The sequence below is a fragment of the Amblyraja radiata genome, chromosome 34 (assembly GCF_010909765.2).
Source record: "Amblyraja radiata isolate CabotCenter1 chromosome 34, sAmbRad1.1.pri, whole genome shotgun sequence".
NCBI lineage: Eukaryota > Metazoa > Chordata > Chondrichthyes > Rajiformes > Rajidae > Amblyraja > Amblyraja radiata.
In genome coordinates, this window is record NC_045989.1 from 8,652,077 (window position 1) to 8,678,304 (window position 26,228).

General features: G+C 45.6%; 1 protein-coding gene across 8 annotated transcripts in view; it reads left to right on the forward strand.

The window, feature by feature from the left end:
- The window catches only part of akap13 (A-kinase anchoring protein 13), a 394,804-nt gene that overhangs the window by 82,265 nt on the left and 286,311 nt on the right, over positions 1-26,228 (forward strand). For all 8 annotated transcript variants that reach the window (XM_033050598.1, XM_033050601.1, XM_033050602.1 and 5 more), the window contains one exon: positions 20,233-20,276. In XM_033050598.1, the coding sequence (XP_032906489.1) occupies positions 20,244-20,276 (33 nt within the window). In that variant the 5' untranslated portion in view covers positions 20,233-20,243. The remainder of the gene's footprint in view (positions 1-20,232; positions 20,277-26,228) is intronic.

Below are 26,228 nucleotides of genomic sequence, written 5' to 3' on the forward strand. Positions count from 1 at the left end.
TTGTGGGCCAAAAGGCCAGTCCCTATGCTGTACTGTTCCATGTCAGTGGGGAGGGGGGGTGACGCTTAATTTTCATTTTGTATTCATCGGAGTTCAGAACAACGAGATGGGATTTTGCTGTAATATGTTAAATTCTGACCGGTCTTGATGAAATGAATGGCAGAGTGGGGAGAGAATGGAATGAGCTTCAATCTCGTGATATGGTGTATATGATAGATGAGACTTAGCTGAGAGAAGGACTTTTCTCATCTGCTGCTGAGCCTACAAAATTCTCTCAGAGCGCTGTTGAGACCATGTCGCTGAATATATTTACGAAGAAGGTAAATACATTTCTGTACACAAGGCATCAGATAGTATGGAGTGGTTGGCAATAGGGTATTCAAATCGAAGATGGCAGGATCATTGGAGCAGGATCCAATGCTGAATCGTCTCCTGCTACTAATTTCTGTGCTGTTTCAAACAGCACTTTTCAACCCAAGAGCTGAACATGAATATGGGTTGCATTGAGGTGTGACAAACACTTTTATAAAACTCTCTACTGTAGTAAAATGAACTAAATCACTTCCAGATTTGGTCAAACCACTGTGGGGCATCTATCCACTGTGGCTTAGATTCTATTTGCACTTTACGCTGCCTCAGGAAAGCAGCCAACATCATTGCACACTCATTACCCAGTCATCCCTCTCCCACCCTCTCCCCCTCCCGTCGGCAGAAGATACATACCACCAGATTCAAGAACAGCTTAATCCAATGGTTCAGTGGTGATTTTATTGTCACATGTACAAAGTGTAAATGCTCAGTGACATTCTCTTTTTACAGTCCAGTAGAGTATTGGTTATCGGGGACACAAGCACGTCCCCGATTAGCAAGTGTACAGAAATGACCCGCTGATTCCGCATGCGAGAGGTGCCATGTTTTGACGCCATTTCCAAAGTCCAGTCCGTGCTCCAGTTGCTATGAGCGTTGCCTGATCCAGGCAAGCCCCAGCTGCTGCAGACCTCCAGCCATCGCCTTCCTTGGACGTGTGGAGCAACCAGCTAACCTGCATCCCCCCCCCACCACGCCTCGCCCATCCACCTTTATTCCCTGGGGTACATCGCCACCATTATCAGACCCCTCATAAACTATGGATGTATTCCTGATCTTCCAATCTACGTCTTTAAATGAAGACTCTTTGTGGTTATGTTCATTGGTAATTCCCCAATCAGCCAATGCTCTGCCTCTTCACCCTGACCTTTGCCCAACTTCCGGGATGAATGACAATGAAAAGTTGCTCTCAGTGGAGCTGTACCATGGCCGCCTGTTGCAACGCTTGCCTACCGACCGGTACAGGAGCTAAAAATATCTGACCTGGCCCCAGGAAGTTAAGTGCGCACTGTTTTAGTCACATATTTTGCAAATAAAAGAATGCATTGCAGCTCCAGTTCCCTGTACTGGAAAGTATTATGAGCCAAGTTAAACACTTGCCATATGTTTCCTCAGCATAACACTGCTCTCAAAGATACGTCCCTCCTGCACCCAGTAAACGATGCATTCACACAGATTAGCAGGGCAGTCTTGACAGCAGATTGTGTCCGAGTGTTCCTTGTTTATGTCGGTTGCCATGGGATCATGCAGATGATGCTTTCTGGTCTCAAGTACTCAAAGTTCAAACTTTGACCCGAGTCTCTGAACACTGCAGACCATCTTGAAGCAGTGATTTCATTCTCTTTGACCCCTTGTATTTGGCATTAGGCAAATGGTCCCTGCATTCTGTGATCTGTTGACTCCCTCTGCAGAAGTGCGTCAATTAGTTGCACAATGCAAGATAGGATCCACAAAATACTCCTGTTTCGAGCATTTTCTTTTCCAATGTTTCCTAATATTGCTATTATGTAAATCTCCCTGGATTGGTTTGTTGCCCAATACACTGGCTCTATCTACTGCCAAATTTCCTTGAGTTCAACGTGGTCATATTGCACCTTGTGGAATTTCCTGGGGTACCTTGTGTGGTCATACGACAAATGATTGCTTGGTAGGTTTGTTAGTGGTCTGGACGTGGTCAGGAAAAGGCCAGACGCCACGCGGGTTCAAACAGTCTTTTAATCCCTACAGCGAGAGTACACCACACACACACACCTCGAGAGCACTAAACCCAGGGTCGTCTGGAAACCCCGTGGCAGACCAATGCCCCTGTCCCTCAATCGGCGAGGGGGCTGATCCAAGGAGTGGCCTACCCCCCAGGGACCGCCACAGGACCCCCCACCCCAAGTAATCGAGGCACGAAACGGACAGGAGGGCGTACACGGCGGCCAGCCCGGGTGCACACCATGCCCGGCCCCGGAACAGGCGACTGACCAGCAGGTGCAGGGAACGGAGTAGCCAGAGAAGGAGGTACCCTAGACATAGGCCGCCCTCGCTTATGGGGCCGCGCTACCAGCACCGGCTGATCAATATCAATATGTGCTGGCTTCAGCCGCGCAACTGAAACAGTCTCATGCCGACCCCCCATGTCCAGGACGAAAGTCGACGAGCCATGTTCCAGGACCCGGAAGGGACCCTCGTACGGCCATTGGAGGGATGTCCGTTGCGCATCCCTGCGCAGGAAGACGAACTGGCAGTCCTCCAGAGCAGACGGAACGTGCGGAAGGAAGGACCCATGACGAGACGTGGGCACAGGCGCCAGCTTGCCCATCGTCTGCCGAAGACGTTGCAGAGCGTCCGAAGGCTGCTCCACCTGGCCACGTGCCGGCGGGATGAACTCCCCGGGCACCGTCAACTGGGAGCCATACACCAACTCGGCGGAGGAGGAGGCCAAGTCCTCTTTCGGTGCCGTGCGGATCCCCAGCAAAACCCACGGCAGAGCGTCCACCCAGTCCGGATCATTGAGCCGTGCCTTCAGGGCATCCTTAAGTTGTCGGTGAAACCGCTCCACCAGGCCGTTCGCCTGCGGGTGGTACGCCATCATATATATGTGCCTATCTAAAAGCTTAAATGCCACTATTGTATCTCCACCATCACCACCATGCCTGGCAGCACGTTCCATGCACTCAACTCTGTGTTTAAAAAGGAATTGGAGTCATAGACATACAGCGTGGAAACACGTACTTCAACTCAACTGGCCCACGCCGGCCAACATGCCCCATTTACACTAGTTCCACTTGCCCGTGCTTGGCCCATAACCCTCTAAACCTATCCTATCAATGTACCTGTCGAAATATCTCTTAAATGTATCAATAGTACCTGCCTCAACTACCTCCTCTGGCAGCTCATTCCACATACCCACCACCCTTTGTGTGGTTAAAAAAGAAATTACCCCCTCGGGTTCCTATTAAATCTACACTCTCACGTTAAACCTGTGTTCTCTATTCTTCTACTCTGGGCAAAAGACTATGCATTTACCCGATCTCCTCTTAATTCCTTTAAACATTACCCCTCTCACCTGAAAGCAATGTCCTCCAGTCATTGGCATTTCCAATCTCAGGGAGTAGGGGGGAAGGGGTGAAAGGTTCTGACTGTCTACCTATCAATGACTCTCATAATTGTATATTATTATCAGATCTCCCTTCAGCATCCGACACTTCAGGGAAAACAATTTAGGTTTGTCCAAATGTCTGAAGAAGGGTCTCGACCCGAAACGGAGTCTGAAGAAGGGTCTCGACCCGAAACATCACCCATTCCTTCTCTCCAGAGATGCTGCCTGTCCCGCTGTAGATCCCTTCGATGGTGTCGAGGTCAATGCCCGTGATGGACTGGGCAGTGTTTACCGTTTTCTGCAGTCGTCTCCGCTCCTGGACGTTTGCTGGCCACAACACCTGTTCAACTCTCCTGGTCAAATGAATGGACTACATTTATAACCAAAACAGAAACCACCCAATGTGCTGGAATAGCCCAGTGGGTCAGGCTGCATTCCTAGAGAACATGGACAGGTGACAGGTGGGACCTTACTTCAGACTGGTAGGAAGAAAGCTGAAGACAGGAGGGGCGGGACGAAGTGTGGCACGTAATAGATCATCTGTTACCTGCCACACTTTGTTCTGCCCACCCCCTCTCTCTGTTAGCTTTTTTTCTCTTCTCTCCCTCATTCCCTCTCCTCACCCCCATCTCTTCTAGTTTTCTTTGACTCCTCTCCCCCTCACCCCCATCTTCCCAACCTATCTGAAGAAGGGTCCCGACCCAAAATGTCACCTATTTATGGTCTCCAGGGACGCTGTCTGACCCGCTGAGTTACTCCAGCACTTTGTCGATTTTGTTGTTGTTGTAAACCAGCATCTGCAGTTCCTAGTTTCTACACTTAGACCCAGCTGATAGTGCAGATACGGCTTCAGCTGACGGTCACATCGGTGTCTTGGACAAGGCAGCACTCATTCAAAGTTGCATTTAAAATGTTGAAGTATTGTCTGCTTGGTTACAGTGCGATAGGATTTGAACCACTGCATCTGATGATACAGGCGGGTGTCCTTTGTGCCACTGAGCCACAATTGAAAGCAGGGGAAAGGAAAGCATAAGCATTGATTTTGCTTGACATATATCTTTTGCTTATCAGGCAACACTTGTAAAATGCAACATAATCTCTAGTAGGAAGGAAGGAAGGTTCTGGTATTGGTCCAAGTCTGGTGGCTGACTGTGTCTCGCTTTTAATTGGATTTGACAAGCCATTCAACTTCAGGATCACTGCTGTCAGGTTTGCTTCTGTGCTCAGTGACTGCCTCAGATAGTTGGGATTCACAGTGGTTGTGTAACAATAAGGATCACGGGGGAGAGATTGGTCAGAGCCCTGGATGTTTATCCCCATCCCTCCTGCATACCAAGCCTTACTTTGATCGAGGATATTTATGCGTTACTTCCAGCTAAAGGTTAGTCTAGTTTAGTTTAGAGATACAGCACGGAAACAGACCCTTCCGCCCACTGGGTCTGCGCCGACCAGCGATCCCCGCACATTTACACTCCTACACCCACTCGGGACAATTTTTACATTTACACCAAGCTACTTAACCTACAAACCTGTACGTCTTTGGAATGTGGGAGGATACCAAAGATCTCGGAGAAAACCCACGCAGGTCACGGAGAGAACGTACAAACTCCGTACAGACAGCACCCGTAGTCAGGATTGAACCCGCGTCTCCGGCGCTGTATTCGCTGTAAGGCAAGTAACTACCGCTGCGCCACCCTGCTGCCCATCGGACTATTAAGCTGCTGTGCTACTGAATAAGATGTTAAACTGGATGGCTTTCAGCAATGTGTAGAAGATTCCAAAGCCGTGTTGGAAATTGGAGATTTTGGGTGGTCTGACAAAAATAATTGCCCAATTATCTAATTGCCTCACATTTATCCTTTGCTTTTTAATTATTAATTAATTTCATTTGCCTTTGGCAAAGCTAGCAGATGCAGTGACTACTTTTGCAGTCGTCTACTAAAAGTGCAGGTAGGCAATGAAGCCCTGGATTTACAGTTGGGGAAGGAGCAGCAATATCTTCCCAAGCCTGGGTGAAGGGCGGCTTGGAAGGGGACCTGCAGATGATGGTATTTCCATGCACAGACTCTTTGCAGCCATTGTTTCCACGATGGTCGTGGCCTCGTGTTTGGGAGATGCTGTCAGAATAGCCTGCGTATTAAAAAATAATGCAGCATGCCTATTTACAATACAGTACCCACATGGAAGAAGTGACTGGGTCTGCCAAGTCCAATCTCTGACGGTGGATGTAACCAGATACAGATCAATTGAAACAGCAACTGCACCACAGCCTGTTGTTCATTCTATTAAGCAGCTGATTCTGAAGGACTTCCGCTTATCCTGTGGTTATTGAAAATACGTTTAAATGCAAGTTCCTTTTTCTCGTTGCTATACTTCACGGCCAATGTGTCTTAGCATAGAACATAGAACAGTACAGAACAGAAACGGGCCCTTTAGTCCACGATGTCAGTAAGATTAATGAAGTCACAAGGAAGTGCAGATGCTGGTTTACAAAAAAGACAGTGCTGGAGTAATTCGGCGGATCAGGCTGCATCTCAGGGCATTGGATCCAATTTAAGATACAAGCTACCAAGACAGATGTGTACAGCAATTCATTCTTCCCCCGCACAATTAAAGCATGGAATAGTCTTCACCCTACCATAGTCATCCAACCAAATGCAACTAAATTTAAGGTAGCTCTTTTTTCCCCAAGAACCCTTTCTTGCTTAAGTCCTCCCTCCACCTCCAGTTTAAATTCCATTTGGACTATTTTGGAGGACCAGGAAACCAAAATCAAAAACCAAGAAAATCTCTGAAGAAAATGGAGAGGTGACGTTTTGGGCCGGGATGCTTCCTGAGAATACACTGGTTTTCCATAACATTAGTACATGAAGGTACAGGAGAGCCCAAGTTACTCTGGTAGGAAGTTGTTGAAAGCATGGGTGAGGAGAGCACACATTATGGGGGAGGTGAAATGGAAGCAGTGTGACTCTGGCCACAGAACCGGAGCACTTTAGCCACAATCTCCCTCGTGGAGCCCCCTTGGATCCAGCACCGTCAAACTAGAAACCGGCAAAACCTGGTTAAAGACACTGTAGAGGAAGTAGGTGTAGAACATTGACACAAAATGCTGGAGTAACGCAGCGGGACAGGCAGCGCCTCTGGAGAGAAGGAATGGGTGAGTTTCGGGACGAGACTGGGCAACATAAGGCGACAAATCAAACTGCTGGTGGATAAGTAGGTAATTCATTATATTTTGCTTCAGCGTGGAATAATGAACACTTGGATTGGTTATCCTGGTCCAGAAGTGGAAACAAAGCACCAGAGTCATTTAAGGCTCATAAGAATCCCATGCTGGTGTCACATATGGTCAATCAAGATGGATGGATAGAACAGTGTTTCCATTCCATCCATCCATGCTGCAAGGCCCTGCTCATTACACAATGCTTTGAGGCTATTTGGAACAAAAGCAGTTCAACCAAAATTCTGCCTTAGTTAATGAACATTAGAAATTACTCAGGCGGTAGGAAGAAGTTAAATTGAGAATTGCTTCCCTTTTCCCCCAGCTGGGCCCCAAAGGGATGGTTTCTGGTTGAAATATTGAGTAAATCTTTCCACAGCAGAGTCGAAAGCACTTTGAATTAAAACAATGCACACTGGCCAATTTGAAGGTTTTCACATCCCAGTTTATATGGTCTAATACTAGGTGCAATGTCCGGAAATCTAGTTTGGTTATGCTTCATTTGGTTGTTAATCAGTGTTGCCAAGTGGCTGGTTGGGGCAGCAGCTGTTTCAATACATTTAATCACTTCAGTCACCATTGGCAGAGGGAGTCGCGGAGGTTTTTTAGTTAATTAGAAGCAAGTTGTGGGCTTTTCTGGGATGAGAGGAAGCAAACCGCTTCATTTTCAGCTTGACCACTTCAAAAGTTATCCTTAACAAGAACAGTTGATGCCAGCTGCAATCCAAAATAAACTATAGAATTATTTGACAGGACAGGTCTTCCCCAGATTATGCAAGTCCAGTTTGCGTAAAGTCCATACACGTGAATGAACGTCTTAGGGGCAGGCTAGATGGATTTGCTAGCTGCTATAGGGCTGCAGAGGACTGTCTTTTAGTTTAATTTGGAGATAGAGTGCAGAAACAGGCCTACTGAGTCCATGCTGGCCAGCGATCCGCGTACACTAGCGCTATCTGACACACTAGGGTCAGTTTACAATGTTTCCCGAAGCTAAATTAACCCACAAACCTGTATGTGTTTGGAGCGTTGGAGGAAACTCCATGACTTGCAGTAAACCCACAAAGGTCACGGGGAGAACGTACAAACTCCGTACAGGCAGCACCCTTGGTTGGGGTCTCTGGAGCTGCAAGGCAGCAACACTACAGCCGGGTCACTGAGTCGCCCTTTTGTACAGTACAACACAGAATCTAAAGTCTTCCTGATTTACGAAAGAGTTATGTTCCAGGAAACAGACAAATAAGTTTGCAAGTGGAAGAGGTTGGGTGAACAGGATTTTGGCGATGTTGGCATTTTATACTCTGTGGAAGAGAATGGCACATGATGGTAAGAAAATAGAATCATCTATTGAGGATATCCCATTCCCCATTGGGTCAATGTTGTTCCAGTGAATGTTTTCAAATTGAGAGATACCTATATCATGTTTCTCATCACATAACAGGATGGTAATATAATTGCTGGCTGCTTTTACAGTCAACTTGTGGGAGGGAAGGTGTCATCAGAAGAGGCAGTGTGATCAGAATATATATTGATAAGATTCTGACTATTTCTGCACACACCTCAACTGTTCTTTAATAGATTGTCTGCTCCTGGTAAAATGTGAATTGTTCTAAGATAAAATGAATCCACATTTTTTTTAAAGTTAGCCATTGCTCATTTAACATGAGTGACAACAGTGGCACTGCGGTAGAGTTGCTGCTTTACAGCACCAGAGACCCGGGTTCGAACCTGACTATGGGTGCTGTCAGGACGGAGTTTGTATGTTCTCCCCGTGACCTGCGAGGGTTTTCTCCAAGCTCTTTGGTTTCCTCCCACACTCCAAAGACGTATATTTTCCCTATTGTGCGTAGGGTAGTGGGGAAAATGGAGGAGGACTGACCAAATTGTGTGCCTTCCACCACAATGATGAATGCTGTGGTGGATGTTTATGTTAAATTTTTATTGTGTTTTTGTGTGTGTTCTTTATAATTGTACCGCTGCTGACATATTCATTTCACTTGCACTTATGTGCAATGTGACAAATAAACCGTATTGTATTGTATTGTATTGTTAATGTGCGGGGATTGCTGGTCGGTGTTGACTTGGTGGGCCAAGGGTCCTGTTTCCAAGCTGTATCTATAAACTAAACGAAAAAAAATGCAAGCTACAAATGAACCCTTCTGAATTCTCTGTGACCCAGGCTTTTACAAATTGCAAACGTAAGTGTTTTTAATTTAGCAGCTGTTTTGTGACTTTGTGCATTGACAAAAATATGCGAGAAGATAGGAGAAGAGTCAATCAAAGAGTCCTGTTTCTACTTTCATACGAAAACGGTGCGGACTGGAAGTTAGAGAAAGTTAGATATAGCTCTTAGGGCTAACGGAAACAAAGGATACGGAGAGAAAGCAGGAACAGGGTACTGATTCTGGATGATCAGCCACGATCATATTGAATGGTGGTGCGGGCACGAAGGGTCGAAAGGCCTACTGCACCTATTTTCTCTGTTCTATGACTGTTTCTAAGTGTATACTTGCACACGTGTCTGTGAGGCAGTCTGCATGTGAACCAATGCAGAGAAGGGCATTTTGCAAAGAAAACCAAATAAGTTTGACATTATGGGGGGTTTGCCGGGAAGCTTCCTTGCTCCTGGGGTAACCTGGTTTTGCCTGCTTTTTGATTAGGCAGCGTTCATGCCAGGAAATCATGATCCTTTGACGGCACAGATTTGAACTGCTATTTTAATTGATACCATGGTGTCACAATGTAGAAAGGGATAATGTGGAAGCAAGACACTGCAGGTGCTGGTTTACAAAAAAAAGTGGCACGAAATGCTGGAGTAACTCAGTGGGTCGGGCAATATCTCTGGAGAACATGGATAGGTGGCATTTGAGGTTAGTATCCAAAATGTCATCTCTATGTTATTTCCAGAGGTGCTGCCTAACCCCAGCTCTTTCTGTTGTCGAATGGGATAACATTTGAGATGAAAATCACCTTCAATTTTAAGCTATGATATCCTCTTATGAGATGGTTTATTAATTTGGATATTGCAAGCTCTTCAATAACATGTGTAGGAAGGAACTGCAGATGCTGGTTTACACCGAAGATAGACACAAAATGCTGGAGTAACTCAGCGGGACAGGCAGCATCTCTATATAGAAGGAATGGGTGACGTTTCGGGTCAAGACCCTTCTTCAGACTGTCTGTCCTGCTGAATAACTCTGGCATTTTGTGCCGAACTTCAATAACATGTTGGTTTCACAGATGAGCTGTGAGACCAGCATTGTGGTGATGCAGTTTTGTCTTTCCAAACTTTTGTTATTTCTGGAAAGAAGTTTTGATGTGAAGCAAAAGGACAGATGAACGACGGTTCAATGCACGAGTGCTGCAAAGCAAATTTGTAATAGATAAGGATCTCAGCATGCTTGGGTCACTTTGCATTATAGTTCTCTGATCCTAGGAGAGTTACAGCAGGGCCCATTCTCTTCCCCCCCCCCCCCCGCTCTCTTCTCCCCCCCTCTTCTCCCCCCCCTCCCGCTCTCTTCCCCCCCCGCTTTCTCCCCCCCGCTCTCTTCCCCCCCCACTCTCTTCCCCCCCACTCTCTTCCCTCCGCCACTCTCTTCCCTCCCGCCACTCTCTCTCCCACGTTCTCTTCCCCCCCACTCTCTTCCCCCCACCCCCTCCTTTCCCCCCCCACTCTCTTCACCCCCCCCCACTCTCCTCCTCCCCCCCCCCCTCTCCTCCCCCCCCCACTCTCCTCCTCTCCCCCCCCACTCTCTTTCCCCCCCCCCCACTCTCCTCCTCCCCCCCCACTCTCCTCCTCCCCCCCTACTCTCCTCCTCTCCCCCCCCCACTCTCTTTCCCCCCCCCCACTCTCTTAAATGTTTATTGTTTATATATTGTCAGAGCCAATTCTATTTCGATAAATTAACATCCAAAAGTTAATGCGTTTGCCAACACTCTTTATTATCGTTATAGTTGATTATCTGAACATATACCCAGTGAAAAAACTTTCCTTTGCGTGCTATCCAAAGAAAAGACGATGCATGACTATTCATATCTCACCAATACTAATGTTTTCCCAAATGGTTACTATTGTAACCTTCAATATGAGCCAGAAATAACAGATGAACTATTTGAACTGTGCATTGATTATTCTTGATGCATGTTATGGCCAAAGACAAAGGTGGCATTGATGAACTGCAGTGCTGCTCAGAACCTGTGTACTTGAACCTGCCTGCACATGAAGTACCCATGGTTGCAGGTCTTTGATAATAATGGCACCAATTTGCTGCAATTTCATTAAGGTTATCACACAAAGCATAACATTCATTCTTAAATTGAACTAATTTGAGGGCTGGTCTCCTCCGTGCCACTTGGGTTGAACCAGGTTGTCCAATTATTCATGGACTTTTAAGTTGTACCTTATCCCGTACCTTCTGAAAATCTATTACTGGTACCATCGATAATCACTCCCATTACAACATGTGCCTCACGTTCTTTCTCTTGTCAACCGCTGCTGAAATCCTCAAGTATGTAGCCTGATACCTCCAGGCTTGACTATTACAGTGGTCCCCAGGTGATTTTTCTTAGTCATGTAGTCATCTACTGCACACAAGGGCGGAACTCGCTATCAAAACATGGAGGGGACCGGGGGACACAATTTTTTGGCGGCCACGTGCACACGCGCAATCCAGCGCTAAATGCAGCTCAACTCTGCCTGTCTCACCGGGTTAACCTACAGCCCTGTCTGGAATGACGGGATACCAGCGCTGCTTCTCCACGCTGGCCATATTTCCCGCAAGTCCAGGAAGGCTGTAGGCTCACCTGGCGGGACAGGCAGAGTTGAGCTGCATTTGGGTTTAGCGCTGTTTCTCTGTGCTGGCCCGTCTGATTCCAGACCAAAGATCCTATAGCGGAGGATCTTTGCTGCCGACCTTTATCAACCTTCTATGACCTCTCTGGCCACCCGCGGGGGGGGGTTACTCGGGAGGGGACAGGACAGCGCCGGAGAGCCGGCCGGGATTGATCCTGGCTGCGGATGAGGCGCAGGTCTGTGCCACGTCTCCCTCCTCCAATCACCGCGCTCTATCCTCAGTCACCCCCACTCCTCCCTCCTCCAATCATCCAGCTGAATTATCATGTCCCGCCCCATTGCCTGCTGACCGACGTCTCTCTCGTCCAATCGGCGCCCTCGATCATCAGTCCCATCCCCACTGTCTCGCGGAAAGCGGAGATTTCACTGGGTTTTAAAATCTGGATTACAAAAACTTCGGGGGGATGTGTCCCCTCTGGCCCCCCCCGGGTTTTCCGCCCCTGACTGTACAGGTAGACAAAAATGCTGGAGAAACTCAGCGGGTGAGGCAGCATCTATGGAGCGATGGAAATAGGCAGCTATTCGGGTCGAGACCCTTCTTCAAGAACCGGTAATATCTTCAAGAAGGGTCTCGACCCGAAACGTTGCCTATTTCCTTCGCTCCATAGATGCTGCCTCACCCGCTGAGTTTCTCCAGCATTTTTGTCTACCTTCGATTTTCCAGCATCTGCAGTTTCTTCTTAAACATCTACTGCACAGAGTGAGTCATAGTCATATCATCATACTGTGTGGAAACAGTCTCTTCGGCCCAAATTGGCCAGCATATCCCATCTGCACTAGTCCCACCCGCCTGCATTTGACCCATATCCCTCTAAACCTGTCCTATACTTGTACCTGTCTAAATATTTCTTAAACATTGCGATAATACCTGCCGCAACTACCTCCTCCGGCAGCTCATTCCATACACCCACCACACTATGTGTGAAAAAACTACCCCTAGGTTCCTATTAAATCTTTCCCCCCTCAGAAAGGTCTGTGTGGGAATGGGAAGGAGAATTAAAGTGTCCAGCAACCGGGAGATCAGGTTAGTTCACTCGGGCTGAGCGAAAGTGTTCCGCAAAACGATCGCCCAGTCTTCGTTTGCTGGTTTGCAAAGAAAGACCAAGTGCTGGAGTAATCTCACTTCTGAATCTGATTTCTTGCCCTGACTAAGGCTTCCTGGAAGGTGGAGTGTGAAGGAGCCTGTAGGATTGATAAGTGGACCCATGTACAACACTGTCGCATTAAGAGAACTGTAGTTTTCTAGAGCTTTATTCTTGGTTAATTCTTCCATGATTTTGAGTGCATGTACCTTCAATGCTATGTCTATTTTGTATCCAAATTCTCTCAAAAAAACTGAACCAGTTCTAGATCCATTGCAGTACATGAGCGTAATGGGCACCCTTTACAACAGACAGTCCATCAATGAATCCCCCCCCCCCCCCCCCCCCCCCCTCCACCCCAAGCCCCAGTTAAAGACTCTCCTTCAGAAATGCTTGAAGATCATTACACAAAAGTCAGTGCTGAGGCTTTTATTTACATTTTGTTCCTCAGTCTCTATTATTCAGATACACAAGGAAATGCAGATGTTGGTTTATATAAAAAAAAAGACACAAAGTGCTGGAGTAGGTCAGCGGGTCAGATAGCACTTCTCTTCCAGCTTTCTCACTCCAGTCCAAAATGGTTGACCGCTTATTTTGAGAGCATCTCGCCATCATGGCAAACACCTCACCAAGTTAGCTTTCTCTCATTCTTTTAAACTTTAAAGAATTATGACTGAATACTCACTAATGTGACCTCGATTACCACATTTGCTCCATAATGTTTGGGACAAAAACCCATCATTTATTTATTTGCCTCTGTACTTCACAATTTGAGATTTGTCATACAAACAATCACATGTGGTTAAAGTGCCCATTGTCAGATTTTAATAAAGGCCATTTTTATACATTTTGGTGTCACCATGTAGAAATTACATCTGACACTTTAACCACACATGATTTGTTCTATTACCAATCTCAAATTGTGGGGTACAGAGGCAAATAAATAAATGATGGGTCTTTGTCCCAAACATTATGGAGGGCACTGTACAACTGCACTATATTCCCATTTTCTGAGGCTTTAGCTGGTGGGTTGCCAATGTACACTCCCATCCTTGGTTGCCCTTGGCGTTGTGGCCAACTTTAGGCAGTCGAAGCATCACCGCAGACCAGAGAGCTGTGGACCGAGTGCAGTCGGTTGGATGTTGCTGGAGGAGACCTGGCAAGTCCACTGATTATAAGGAAGCTGTGTTATTCTCCAATTTGGAGTTCTGGTTAACCTGTGCTCCTCATTGGTTTGGCTGGGAATTGGGAACACAATTTATATGCTGCCTCTAGGCATTGGATGTTTTCTGTGCAAAGAAAAAGTATGCAGGGTTTCAGTTTACTCCTGGCTGGATATCAGACTATCCAATCGTAGATGGTTGATGTTTGGTGCAGACTTGGTCAAAGGCATGTTTCTACACTGCATAGATCTGACTCTATTGAATTGAATTGAATCCTTTATTTGTCATTCAGACCTTTCGGTCTGAACGAAATGTCGTTGCCTGCAGCCATACATGTAACAATAAACAACACACAATAAACACAAATTAACATCCACCACAGTGAGTTCACCAAGCACCTCCTCACTGTGATGGAGGCAAAAGTCTTAGGGTTGCTGTCTCTTCCCTCCTCTTCTCCCTCTGCGCTGAGGCGATTCCCCACCGGGCGATGGTAAGTCAGTCCTGCAGTTCAAGCTCCGCGGCCCGGGGGTGGTCGAAGCTGCCGCCCTCCAGTCCAGCGGACGCAGTTGTTGCCACGGGAGCTCCGGAAAACAGGCATCAACCTGTGACCCTCGACCTCCCGACGATGTCATCCACTGGCCCGCGGCCGAGCCCCGGATTCAGGTCGCTGCCGCCAGAACGCCGCCTCAGCCGCCGGAGCACCGTCTCTGCCCCGCACGGTGGCGTCTGGGGTGAGCTGGGGAAACACAAATCATTAGGTTCAATGCCTCTTGTAATTCAATCGTAAAGCCATTTAGTGTCTTTTGTCTCTGGCTCACTGGTTCAACAGGTAGTAGTACTGCTTCATAACTCTAAGGACCTGACCTCCAGAGCCATCCGTGTGAAGTTCACACTTCCCGTGATCACCTGGGTTTCCTGACACATGCGAGAGAGATGCAGGGTAGAAGGTTGAATGTCCATCCTAAACTGCACAGTCTTTAGGTTTTAGTTTTTATTAGATTTAGAGATGCAGCATGGAAACAGGCACTTCGGCCCGTCGAGTCCACTTGTTCTAATCTACGCACCAGGGCAAGTTTTTACAGAAGTTAAGTAACCTTTGGAAGTCTTTGGAATGTGGGAGGAAACCAGAGCACCCGGAGAAAACCCACGTGGGTTACATTTGAAGCAGAGAACCGAGACTGTAGGTGCTGGAGCAACACACTGCTGGAGCAATTCAGCGGCTCAGGCAGCGTCTGTGGTTGCAATAAGATGATCAATGTTTCTGATGGCGACCTTCATCAGGACTGCGAGTGTACGGGGGAGATGGCCAGTTTGCGAGTTGAGAGGTGCTGAATTTATCGCTTCTACATTCAGTCCTGATGCAGGGTTTCAACCCGAACCGTCAACCTTCCCTCTGCCTCCACTCTGCAGTCTGACCAACTGAGTTAAATTTAACTCTGAGGCAGTTCCATACACCCATCTGGTTTATATTTTCGGAGAAACCCATGATCTCCAGTTGTGACATGTTGCTCCTTCAAAGCTTGTTGCTGATTGTAGGAGGTAAAGGTTATCCAACCAATACTCAGCTTCCATTCAAAGACTTCAGAGCTTTATCTTATTTGAAAAGAAGTGTTGATTGTCAGCAAAAATATAAAAACCTGCAAGGATCTGCATTGTATTTGTTTTACTCATTCCTTTTTACTAAATCCTATCTTTTCCTCTTTTTTGACTGTTGTGGTGAGTGTGGTTAAACAGAAGGCACTCGACTTTGAACTTGAATTTCGATCTAGTCTCAGCCAAGGCTGCCAATTTTAAAGTTATTCCTTTTTCATTAAATATAACCAAGTGGTTTAGCTGTACAATTTTTGGCTTTTGCCCTCGATCCTTAATTGGCCTGTCTTCAACCCTAATTGTGGGCTTTAAAGGGAGGAAGGCTTGCATCAGTATTACTTTTTTGGCTTCTGATCCTTTCAAAGCAGCTTCTAAGCTAATCTTTTTGAAGTGCAGTCGCATGGAATGCAATTTTGAATTAAAAGCCAATTTTGATAGAACAAACCTCGTAGAATGTTGCCCGTTAACGGGCAGATAATTTGTACTTGATGTTGATGACTGAGGGAAAACTATCTACTATCCTGGGCTAAATCTCCTGCTGTGTATCACATTGTGAATGGCTCGATAGTAATCATGTAGTCTTTCCACTGACTGGATGGCACATAACAAAAGCTTTCCACTGTACCTCAGTACACGTGACAATAAACTGAACTCAACTAAACGATGGAAGAAAAAGACGTTGTGTACAGATACATGACAAGGGAATAACGTTTGGTGAAAGATAATGCCGGTGGCACAGCGGTACATTTGCCGAATGACAGCGCTTGCAGCGCCAGAGACCCGGGTTCGATCCCGACTAAGGCTGCTGTCTGTACGGAGTTTTTGCGTTCTCCCCGTGACAGCGTGGGTTTTCTCCGAGATCTTTGGGTTTCCTCCCACACTCCAAAGACGTTGAGGTTTGTAGGTTGATTGGCTTGGTGTAAATTGTCCCTAGTGTGTGTAGGGTAGTGTTAATGTGCAGAGGGTTGTTGCTCGGTAGGGCGAAGGGCCTGTTTCGGTGCTGTATCTAAGTTAAACTAACCTAAATGCCAGTAAAGTCCGATTCAAGATAGTATGTGGAGGGTATATGAGGTCTCATTGTGAAAGACTATCGCCGTTGGTGCAACATTGCCTCAGTGTGGCACTGGAGTGTCAACTGAGATTTTGTTTTGAAAGTAGGACTAAAGTTTTGCGATACTGCTTGGAAGCACGCCCTTCGGCCCACCGATCCATGCCAACAAGCGATCACCCCATACATTAACACAATCCTACACACTCGAGACAATTTACAATTTTTACCGAATCCAATTGATGTACTGACCTGTATGTGTTTGGAGTGTGGGATCAAACTGGAGCACCCACGGAAACCCCACACGGTCACGGGGAAAATGTACAAAATCCATGCAGACAACACCCTTTGTCAGGATCGAACCCGGGTCTCTGGCGCTGTCAGGCAGCAACTCTTCTGCTGTGCCACCGTGCTGGGACTGGACACCACACCTTCTGACCCAGAGCCAAGCATGGTAAATGTGAGTCGTAGCTCGTGCCATTACGTATGAAGCGACCTGACATTGCAATCTAGAACTGCGGTGATGCTGTATTTCAGATGAAAAACTATGTGGAGGCCCAGTCTGTTTACTTGGTTGGACCCGAGATCACATGGCATTTCTGGTCCATCAAATGACGCTGTCGTTCTGTTGAAGTCGCTTCTTAACCAGAGATTAGACGAACTGCATCTTAATTCTCATTTTAAGTAGGTTGTCTACTCGGAGCATTGCATTGGAAATTCATCGCAAACATTAGGGGTTGGTATCTTGGAAGAGGACATGTGGCCCGCGATTAACTGCTTCACAGGGAAGAAGACTGTGACCAAATGAGCAAAACATGTCTTCCTTCCAATGCATCATTAAAGTGAGCATTGGAATGTGAAGATGTTTTCCAGGGACAAGGGAACGCATGAGCCCAATGATACCCTGCCCAACGTATCCTTTGGGCATCATTCAAGATTTTTAATCTCAACATCCTTCCAGGATGTTGCAGTACTTTGTCTACGCTACCTTTGGTCCATGAGCCTAGGTATTATTTCTCCTAGAGACACAAAGAACTGCAGATGCTGGATTACAAATAAGATACAAAGTGCTGAAGTACGGCGCATCCCTGGAGAGCATGGATCGGTGATGTTTTGGGACAGGATCCTTCTTCCAACTGATTATGTAGAGAGGGGGGAAGAAAGCCTGAAAAGGAGGGAGACGGGACAAAGTGTGGAAGGGAATAGATCGACATAGGCGAGGGGCTTTGTAATGGGCCAGAGAAGAACAGGGGTGGCTTTGCAGAAGGATGACAAACCAAAACGTTACAGATCCAAGATAGACACAAAATGCTGGAGTAACTGAGCGGGACAGGCAGCATCTCTGGAGAGAAGGAACGGGTGACGTTTCGGGTGGTGACCCTTCCTCACACTGAGAGTCAGGGGAGGGGGAGATTTTGGGTCTCGACCCGAAACGCCGCCCATTCCTACTCTCCAGAGATGCTGCCTGTCCTGCTGAGTTACTCCAGCATTTTGTGTCTATTGTCGGTTTCAAACCAGCTTGTTTGCAAGTGGTACTGCCTGACCCGCTGAGTTACTCCAGCACTTGATTTTTCTCCTAAATGTCTCAGTCATGATAAAATAGTGATTGTGCTAGAATGATGCGATTATTCTGAGTTATTGGAACGTGCCACAACTAAAGTGTAAGACTTTTTATCAGGACTTGTTTCTCATATCCCACGTGTATGACTGAAACCAAAATGTGGGCCAAAGCATTTAGGTAACAACTGGCAGGCCTGTTTTTTTTTGTTTGTGACAAACCTCTGAGACAGTAGGATGATGAAGTGTAGCAATTCGTGTTGGCCAAGGGCACTGCATGTGAATCGCAAGTATTTTGTGCAAAAGGACATTCTTTGTGTTTTCAAAATTAAGAGCAGAACTGAAAGTCAAGAGCACTGTCACTTCCCTCATTAACCCCCCACTGTTTGCTTAACCTGTCATCGAAATGTATTTTGAAATACTCAAATACCATTTAATTACCATTCCTCTGCCTGCTAAATTATTCCTACCATTAATTGTTTTCAAATGATATTTAAAGATATTAGGCAACTGAATCATCCTTCCACAACTTGAGAGCAGTCCTGAACTACTATCTACCTCATTGGTGACCCACGGACTAACTTTTACCTGACTTTACTGGTGTTATCTTGTATTAAACGTTATTCCTTTATCATGTATCTGTGCACTGTGAATGGCTCAATTGTAATCATGTACTGTCTTTTGGCTGACTGGTTAGCACGCAACAAAAGCTTTTCACTGTACCTCTATACACGTGACAACAAGCTAAACTGAACTGAAGTTGTGATTCTCTTTTGTTTCAATGTGATTTCTCTTTCTGGTCTTTGATTGTCATGTCGGAGGTTTAAAGCAAGCAGTCCGATTGGGAGATGGCATGAATCCTATGTTACAGTAGGACACCCTCAATATGAGTCACAAGGCTGTTTGCCTCGAATTCCATTAAGAACCACGCACTTGAGCCAGGGAAGGAAATCATGCAGTAGCTGATAATAAAACCCTGACACTGCCTCTTATATGAAGTTGAGGAAGTCATGTTTTGTTGACATTGGCTGTTAACATTTTTATGAGCTGGGAGGAGGAGATTTGCAAATGATGAGGAGGGGAAAAGAAAGTCATACTTATATTTGACACTGCATAATATTCTCTTCTCTCCTGGCAACAACCTTGGGTTCTGATTTTGCGGGCACCAAGTGCCTCTTTAGTTACCTATCCCAGTGATTGTCGGCAGGGCAGCACAGTGGAGCAATGGTAGAGTTGCTGCCTCACAATGCCAGACACCCAGAAGTGTAGGATTGAACTGCAGATGCTGGTTTAAGTCGAAGATAGACACAAAAAGCTGGAGTAACTCAGCGGATCAGACAGCATGTATGGAGAAAAGGAATAGGTGACGTTTTGGGTCGAAATCTTTTTTCCGGGACCCAGGTTTGATCTGTGGTACAGTTTCTGTCGTCAGCATTGCCCAGGATGCGCTACGTGGAGGCTTCTGCTTGCATCCCATCCCTAAACTAAAACTGTCCATTAGATTCAGCAGATTGTGAAGGAAAATCTAGAATGTCCCGATAAACATTGTCAACCCAAGCCTTTGATCCGTCATGACTTGGTTTCCCCACACAATTTCCCCATTATTTTCTCCTTGTCAAAACCTAACATTTGAGCTTTCAACTATTTTAATCATCCCACCATACCCTCGCCCCATAAACACAGGAAGATGTTTACTTGTAAAGGAGCCATACAACTACAAACCAGCCTGATTCTTTAAGGTAGACAAAAATGCTGGAGAAACTCAGCGGGTGAGGCAGCATCTATGGAGCGAAGGAATAGGTGACGTCTCGAGTCGAGACTTTTCTTCAGACTGATTCTTTATGTCAGGATTTGCTCACAATCGTTAACGCTTTGGTTCAGGTTTATTATTGTCACATGTCTGACAATGTGCACTTTAACCACATGTGATTTTTTAAAATTACACATCTCAAATTGTGGAGTACTGAGGCAAATGAATAAATGACGGGTCTTTGTCCCAGACATTATGGAGGGCACTGTGAGTGCTATTTATATTTTAGTCGTTCAAGGAAAACACAATGTTTGTAAAAAAGTATGGAGTCTGTTCCACATGTAGGAAAGTCGCGATGAAATTAATCGAGGAACATTTAAACTAGAAACAAGAATGGCATGCGGTCATAGTTTAAACCTTGTATTAAATTCCTAACCCATGTGTGGTTTTATGGCTGAATATGTTACTGAGTAACTTTATGGCTTAAAAACTAATTTGCTGTTTTTCCTCTTGTTACAGCAGCCTCTGTCATGAGACTCTCACCAAATCAAGCACCGTTGTATGTAAGTAGAAGCTACTCTTTTCAGAAAATAAAATACGAATTGGTTTTTGGAACAATTGATTCTTCCTTTACACGCTTAGCTCGTAGATGGAGTGGATGGTAGACGATGTATTTCATCTCTGCTTTTTGCTGCACCATCAGGTCAAAGGATTGACAATATCTTTCCGCTCACTGTTAGCATCCCAGGTGAAATGAGACTTGGCATCTTTCAAACCTCAAGTGGGCATGAGCCCAAAGATTACTCTGACGTAGAATTAGCGCTGGGTGGCACAGTGGTAACGTTGCTGCCTTACAGCACCAGATACCCAGGTTCGATCTTGATTAGTGTTGCTGTCTACATGGAGTTTGTCTGTTCTCCCTGTGACCGCTTGGGTTTTCTCCAGGTGCCCCAGCCTCCTCCCACACTCCAAAAGCGTACAGGTTTGCAGGTTAATTGGCTTCAGTAAAAATTGTAAATTGGCCCTTGTGTGTAGTGTACTGGTCGGCGTAGACTTGATGAGCTGAAGGACCCAATTCCATGCTGTATCTCTAAAGTCTAAAGAAGCTAGCAGAAGGCCGGATGGGGAACCTTGGTCATGGCCATAGTTGTTGAGCAAAAAAACAGACCCTAGGCCCAATGTGTCCATGCCAACGGTTTTGCCCATCTACACACTTGTCTGTATTTGGACTTTTCTCTTTCTATGCCTTGCCGAGGTAAGTGTTTGTCTAACTGTCTCTTAAAGAAGTAATGGCATCTGATTCCACCACCAATGGCATTTTTCAGATATCAACCACACTCTGTACATGACAGATCCCCTTTAAAACTCCTTCCTTTCACCTTATCCCCTTTTGCTTTTGGTGCCTTTATAATGGGGAGATTTTCATATGGGTGGGGGGGAAGATTTTCATAATCTCTTAATCTTATGGACTTCTGTCAGGTCACCCCTCAGCCCCCTCCTTTGGTTCAAGGAAACTAATAAATGCATTCTATACACTCTTCCTATAATGGAGGTTCTCCAATCCAGGAGGCTGAGGGATCTATAGAAGTCTATAAGATCCTGGCCACTCTCTCCGAATGTGTGGTGGAATCTCGGGGGGAGGTGCTGCACTGACAAGAGAAGTGGGAAAAGAATTGCGTGCACAAGAGCTGCAGCTGATCTGAGAGGGTTTTATGTTGATCCCTCACATGAGCAAACCCTTATGAGCATAAAGAAAAGTAACAACTGCTCATCTCCCTCCCATTAGCATCGTTTCCAAAGCAGAAACTTTACCAAAAGGCAACACGGTTTAAGGAAATGTTTCTTGTTTCGGGTCAGGACCAGTGTGAAGATAGATCCTGACCCAACACGTTATCTATCCACGCATCTTCAGATGCTGCCTGACCTGTTCATGTTATCCCAGCACTTTGTCTGTTTCTCTATCAGTTAGGTTTGCTGTTTCTAAATTGTATTGGTAATGAACTATCCTCCGATATCTTATTTAGTTGTGCAGAAAGGAACTGCGGATGCTAGTTTACACTAAAGATAGACACAAAAGCTGTGGTAAATTACGGTACTGTGGACTAATCTGTTCTAACTGAAGATAGACTCAAAATGCTGGAATAACTCAGCAGGACAGGCAGCATCGCTGGAGAGAAGGAATGGGTGACTTTTGGGTCGAGACCTTTCTTCAGACCTTGTTTAGTTGGCTCTTTCACGCCTTGTCTTGGTTAGGTGTTGGTGGGTGAATGTCAGCATGTTATTTAGCTGTTGACTGTCTTGTATTCAGGCCAGAGCTGGGTTTGAGTCATCCTTCATGTTGGCATTGCTCAGTGATTAAAAGCAAAAGCAGGATTTGATTCTACTTTGCGGTGAGATGGGCGGGGATGGGCTCTTTCCGACCTTTGAACCCGATGGCACGTCACTAATTGCAGCATCTCTGTTGCAACCCCTGCTATAACTCATCATGGGCGTAGGATCTTGGCCAAATCCTTCCCATTCTATATCAAGCCTGTTTGTTTAAGGTTGTCGTGTGGTAGAGCTATCTGTTTATCCCTCCATCTCTTTCTGTATTCTAGCTGCGCTGTGTGCCTGTCTCCAGGCTGGGATGTTTAATTTATGGGATTTGTGGTCGTTCTGTTCTTGGCCAATAGATGAAACTCAATTTGCAGTTATTGCATGCTGATGGGGGTTTAAGTTGCAGTGAATTACTGGGAAATGACATCCGTTTCATAAAAAGGATCAGAATTTTTATTTCCAATAATCAACTGCAGCTTAAATTCCAGAAGACTTGCAACGCATACATTTAAATCTTCTCGGCCAAATCTGTTCTCTGCTTGCCTCTCTCGCTCTAAGGCTTGTTATGTTGGACTCTGTCAGTTGGCAGTTGTTCGGGCCCAGAGGGCCAGCAATCCATCCCATAGCTCCCTCGTGAATGCACAAAGCTTTCAGCTGTTAAGTCAACTCGCCAGACTCTCTGAAGAGCTCCCACTTGCTCGTTTGCATTTGCATTCCACAGTATTGATGGCCAAAAGGCTGAGCTTGCTTCACCTGCCAATATATTAACTGGCGACACTTCAAGGACAAATCCACAGTTTTTGAGTTTATTCTGTCATGTGTTGGTCAATGAATTGACCAGCCTAGTGGGAAAATTAGCTGTGAGAAAATTAGTCGTCCCAGTACAATTGTGCCAGGACCCAACTAGGTCTGGCTTACTGGTTACATGGAAACATAGAAAATACCGATCAAGAGCAGCTATTCTGTCTGACTTTCTTCCTGTACTTGGTCTAGACATGCAGCGGCCCATTGCAGTTCCCTGACTGTTCGGCCATGATCCATTAACTCCTTCCTGACCTGTGCAACTAGGTTCGATGCTGATCTAGTTCTCAACTGAGCTGATGGCAGACATACACAATGGCAAGACGGGGCTTTGGTCTGAGGAAAGGCTCCCATCCTGAAACATTGCTTATCCATGTTCTCCGCAAATGCTGCCTGACCTGTTGAGTTACTCTTTGGGCACTTTGTCTTTTTGTTTTTGTAAACTGGCATCTGCAGTTCCTTGTATAGACAGGGGTTTGGTTTTGTTCCAATTAGTAGAGAGTTTAAACAAGTGAATGTTGTGTTGTTACCATTACCTGCTTTTGTTATTGCTTACCAAAAATGAAGTCGAATCGTATCTCAAGGTATGCCTGTGGTATCCATGAAAAGACCAAAAACCTGTGGTGTTTCATTCATTGAAAATTTAAAAAAATTGCAGACACCGATTATTATGCAGCTATTATGTTTATTTGGACAGGTACATGGATAGGAAAGGTTTAGAGGGATAGGGGCCAAATGTGGGCGAATGGGACTAACTTTGGTGTGGCATCTTGGTCAGCATGGATGAGTTGGGCTGAAAGCCCTGTTTCCATGTTGTATGACACCACGACTATCTCCGCACCAACAGCAGATCATGACTGGGGCACCGAAGATACGCACAAAATGCTGGAGTAATTCAGTGGGACAGGCAGTATCTCTGGATGTGTAGGAAGGAACTGTAGATGCTGGTTTACACCGAAGATGGACATAAAATGCTGGAGTAACTGCATGAGTGGGGTCAGACATGAAGGCACTGAAATACCGCCCTGTCCTGCCTTGGGACTGGTTTAGATGGGACATCTTCGTCAACAAGAACGAGTTGGGCCGAAGAGCCTGTTTCCTTGCCGTATGACTTAAAAGCTGAAATACAGGACAAACTCAGCAGAATCAGGCAAAATCCATAGAAAGGGAAACAAATAGAATAAATGGCCTGTCCCACTTAGGCATCATTTGCGGGTCATTTACGCGGCATCGTTTACACGTCATGACACACGATGCGCGCGTTGTGATGCGCATGGTGCGTGGTGTCGTGGGCAGTGACGCGCGGGATTCACAAAATCTTGGCGCGCCACCTGCAAATGACACCCAAGTGGGACAGGCCCTTATGTTTCAGCTCAGGAACTTTTAATAGCAAGGTTCTCTTCCCACAGATGCTGCCTGACCTGCAGATTATTTCCAGCATCTCCGTTTACAACATCTGCTTTTTAAAAATTTTAATCAGAATATTAAGGACGTGTTGCAGACTTGTTGTTAACTGTTTCTCTTTCATTTACGCTGCCTTACCTGCTGACTATGCCGTTTATTGTTTGTTTCTCAGGCTTGTAACTACCACATAGCAAACTGCCCATATACCTGAAATGAATTTGCAAAGATATGCTGTTATTTCCCCTTTGAGGATTAATATTTGGTTCAAGTTTATGATTAAGTAAATGGAGAACCATTCCGTCTGCATAGTCTGACCTTATTTGACTCATTGTTTTATAATCAGATGAAAAACCTTGAAATGTGTAGCATTTGAGAGCAAATTGAAAAACACCAGTCACTTGTGCAAGTTTATAACATTCCTTACTCACAGCGAATGAACTCTTAATGAAAACACTAAAAATAACCCAAATCATTTTCAATTATGTGCTCGGGTTTTATTTAATGCCTCGTTATTCTCTAACTTTTTGTCTTGGATCTCTTAAAACATGTCATTCTTTATCCTTTTCTCCTGTGGCATGAATACTGAAAATATTTGACCAAAGTTGGTATTTGGAGAAATATGTATTTCTAAATATGCCCAGAAATTTGGCTCCACTCTTATTCCATCATTAAACAAATGCTGAGTGAAAGGGCAGATCAACCCCCCTAATGTGGCAGACTTCTGACAACCTTCCTAGAAGAATATTCCAAGCTGTAAGAAATATTAGAGTAAACCTTGTGCTGCCAAAGAGAGGGGGCAACTTGGGATAATTTACTATTTTACCAAAGCCAATTAGCCTACAAACCTGTACGTCTTTGGAGTGTGGGAGGAAACTGGAGCACCCGGAGAAATCCCAAGCAGGTCACAGGGAGAACATACACAAACTCCGTACACAAAGCACCCATAGTCAGGATTGATCCTGGGTATCTGGCGTCGTAAGGCAGCAACTCTTCTGCTGTGCCACCGTGCTGCCCTAGGAGGAGGAGAATAAGGAGGGGGGAAATGTCAGGAAGACCCCACTTGACAACATCGACTACAGACTGAGGAGTCGATGAGCTGCAGTCAGTCATCAGCTTACAACTGGCTCGCACTGTGCTGGATGCTGCTGGCACTAAGGTTGGTGATACCACGCAGATTGTTGTCGTCCCATCTATGACACATGACAGGGAAATTGCACCAAAGCTTTGGTGAATTGTGACAGGAAACGCCTGGTCCAACTTCCCAGTGGGTGGCACCAGACAGGAAATAAGTGCAAACATTTCAAATATTGCTGTAAATGTTGCTTTTTTTTTGTAAAGATAGGATTTTTTAATCCAATTTCTAGCCTTTAATGCTTAGAGACTGGAATGTATTTGAAATTGGCAGCTTGGTTTAAATTTGCAGAGTTTAAAAAAATCTATTAATCTTTACATGGGTAGAAAAGGTTTCGAGGGATGTTGTCCAAATATGGGCGGTTGGTGCTAATGTAAGTGGGGCATCTTGGATGGCATGGGCAAGTTGGGCAGAAGAGCTTGTTTCCATTCTCTGACCACATGACGGCTCCATTTCCAACATTAACTTTGGATTGTACACAAAAATGCTGGAGAAACTCAGCGGGTGCAGCAGCATCTATGGAGCGAAGGAAATAGGCAACGTTTCGGGCCAAAACCCTTCTTCAGAGAGTGTTTAACTTTGGATTGTTGGTTCAATGTGGTTTAATTGGTAGCACAGTCACCTCATGAAATTCGACCACAGAAGTACATTGACCATAAATTGCCTTGGATATCCTGAAAGGAATCATGTACATGTGTAGTGTTTAAGAAGGAACTGCAGATGCTGGAAAATCGAAGTTAGACAAAAATGCTGGAGAATCTCAGCGGGTGAGGCAGCATCTATGGAGCGAAGGAAATAGGCGACGTTTCAGGTCGAGACCCTTCTTCTGAAATGCTCCTTCGCAAAACAGAGTGCACAATTT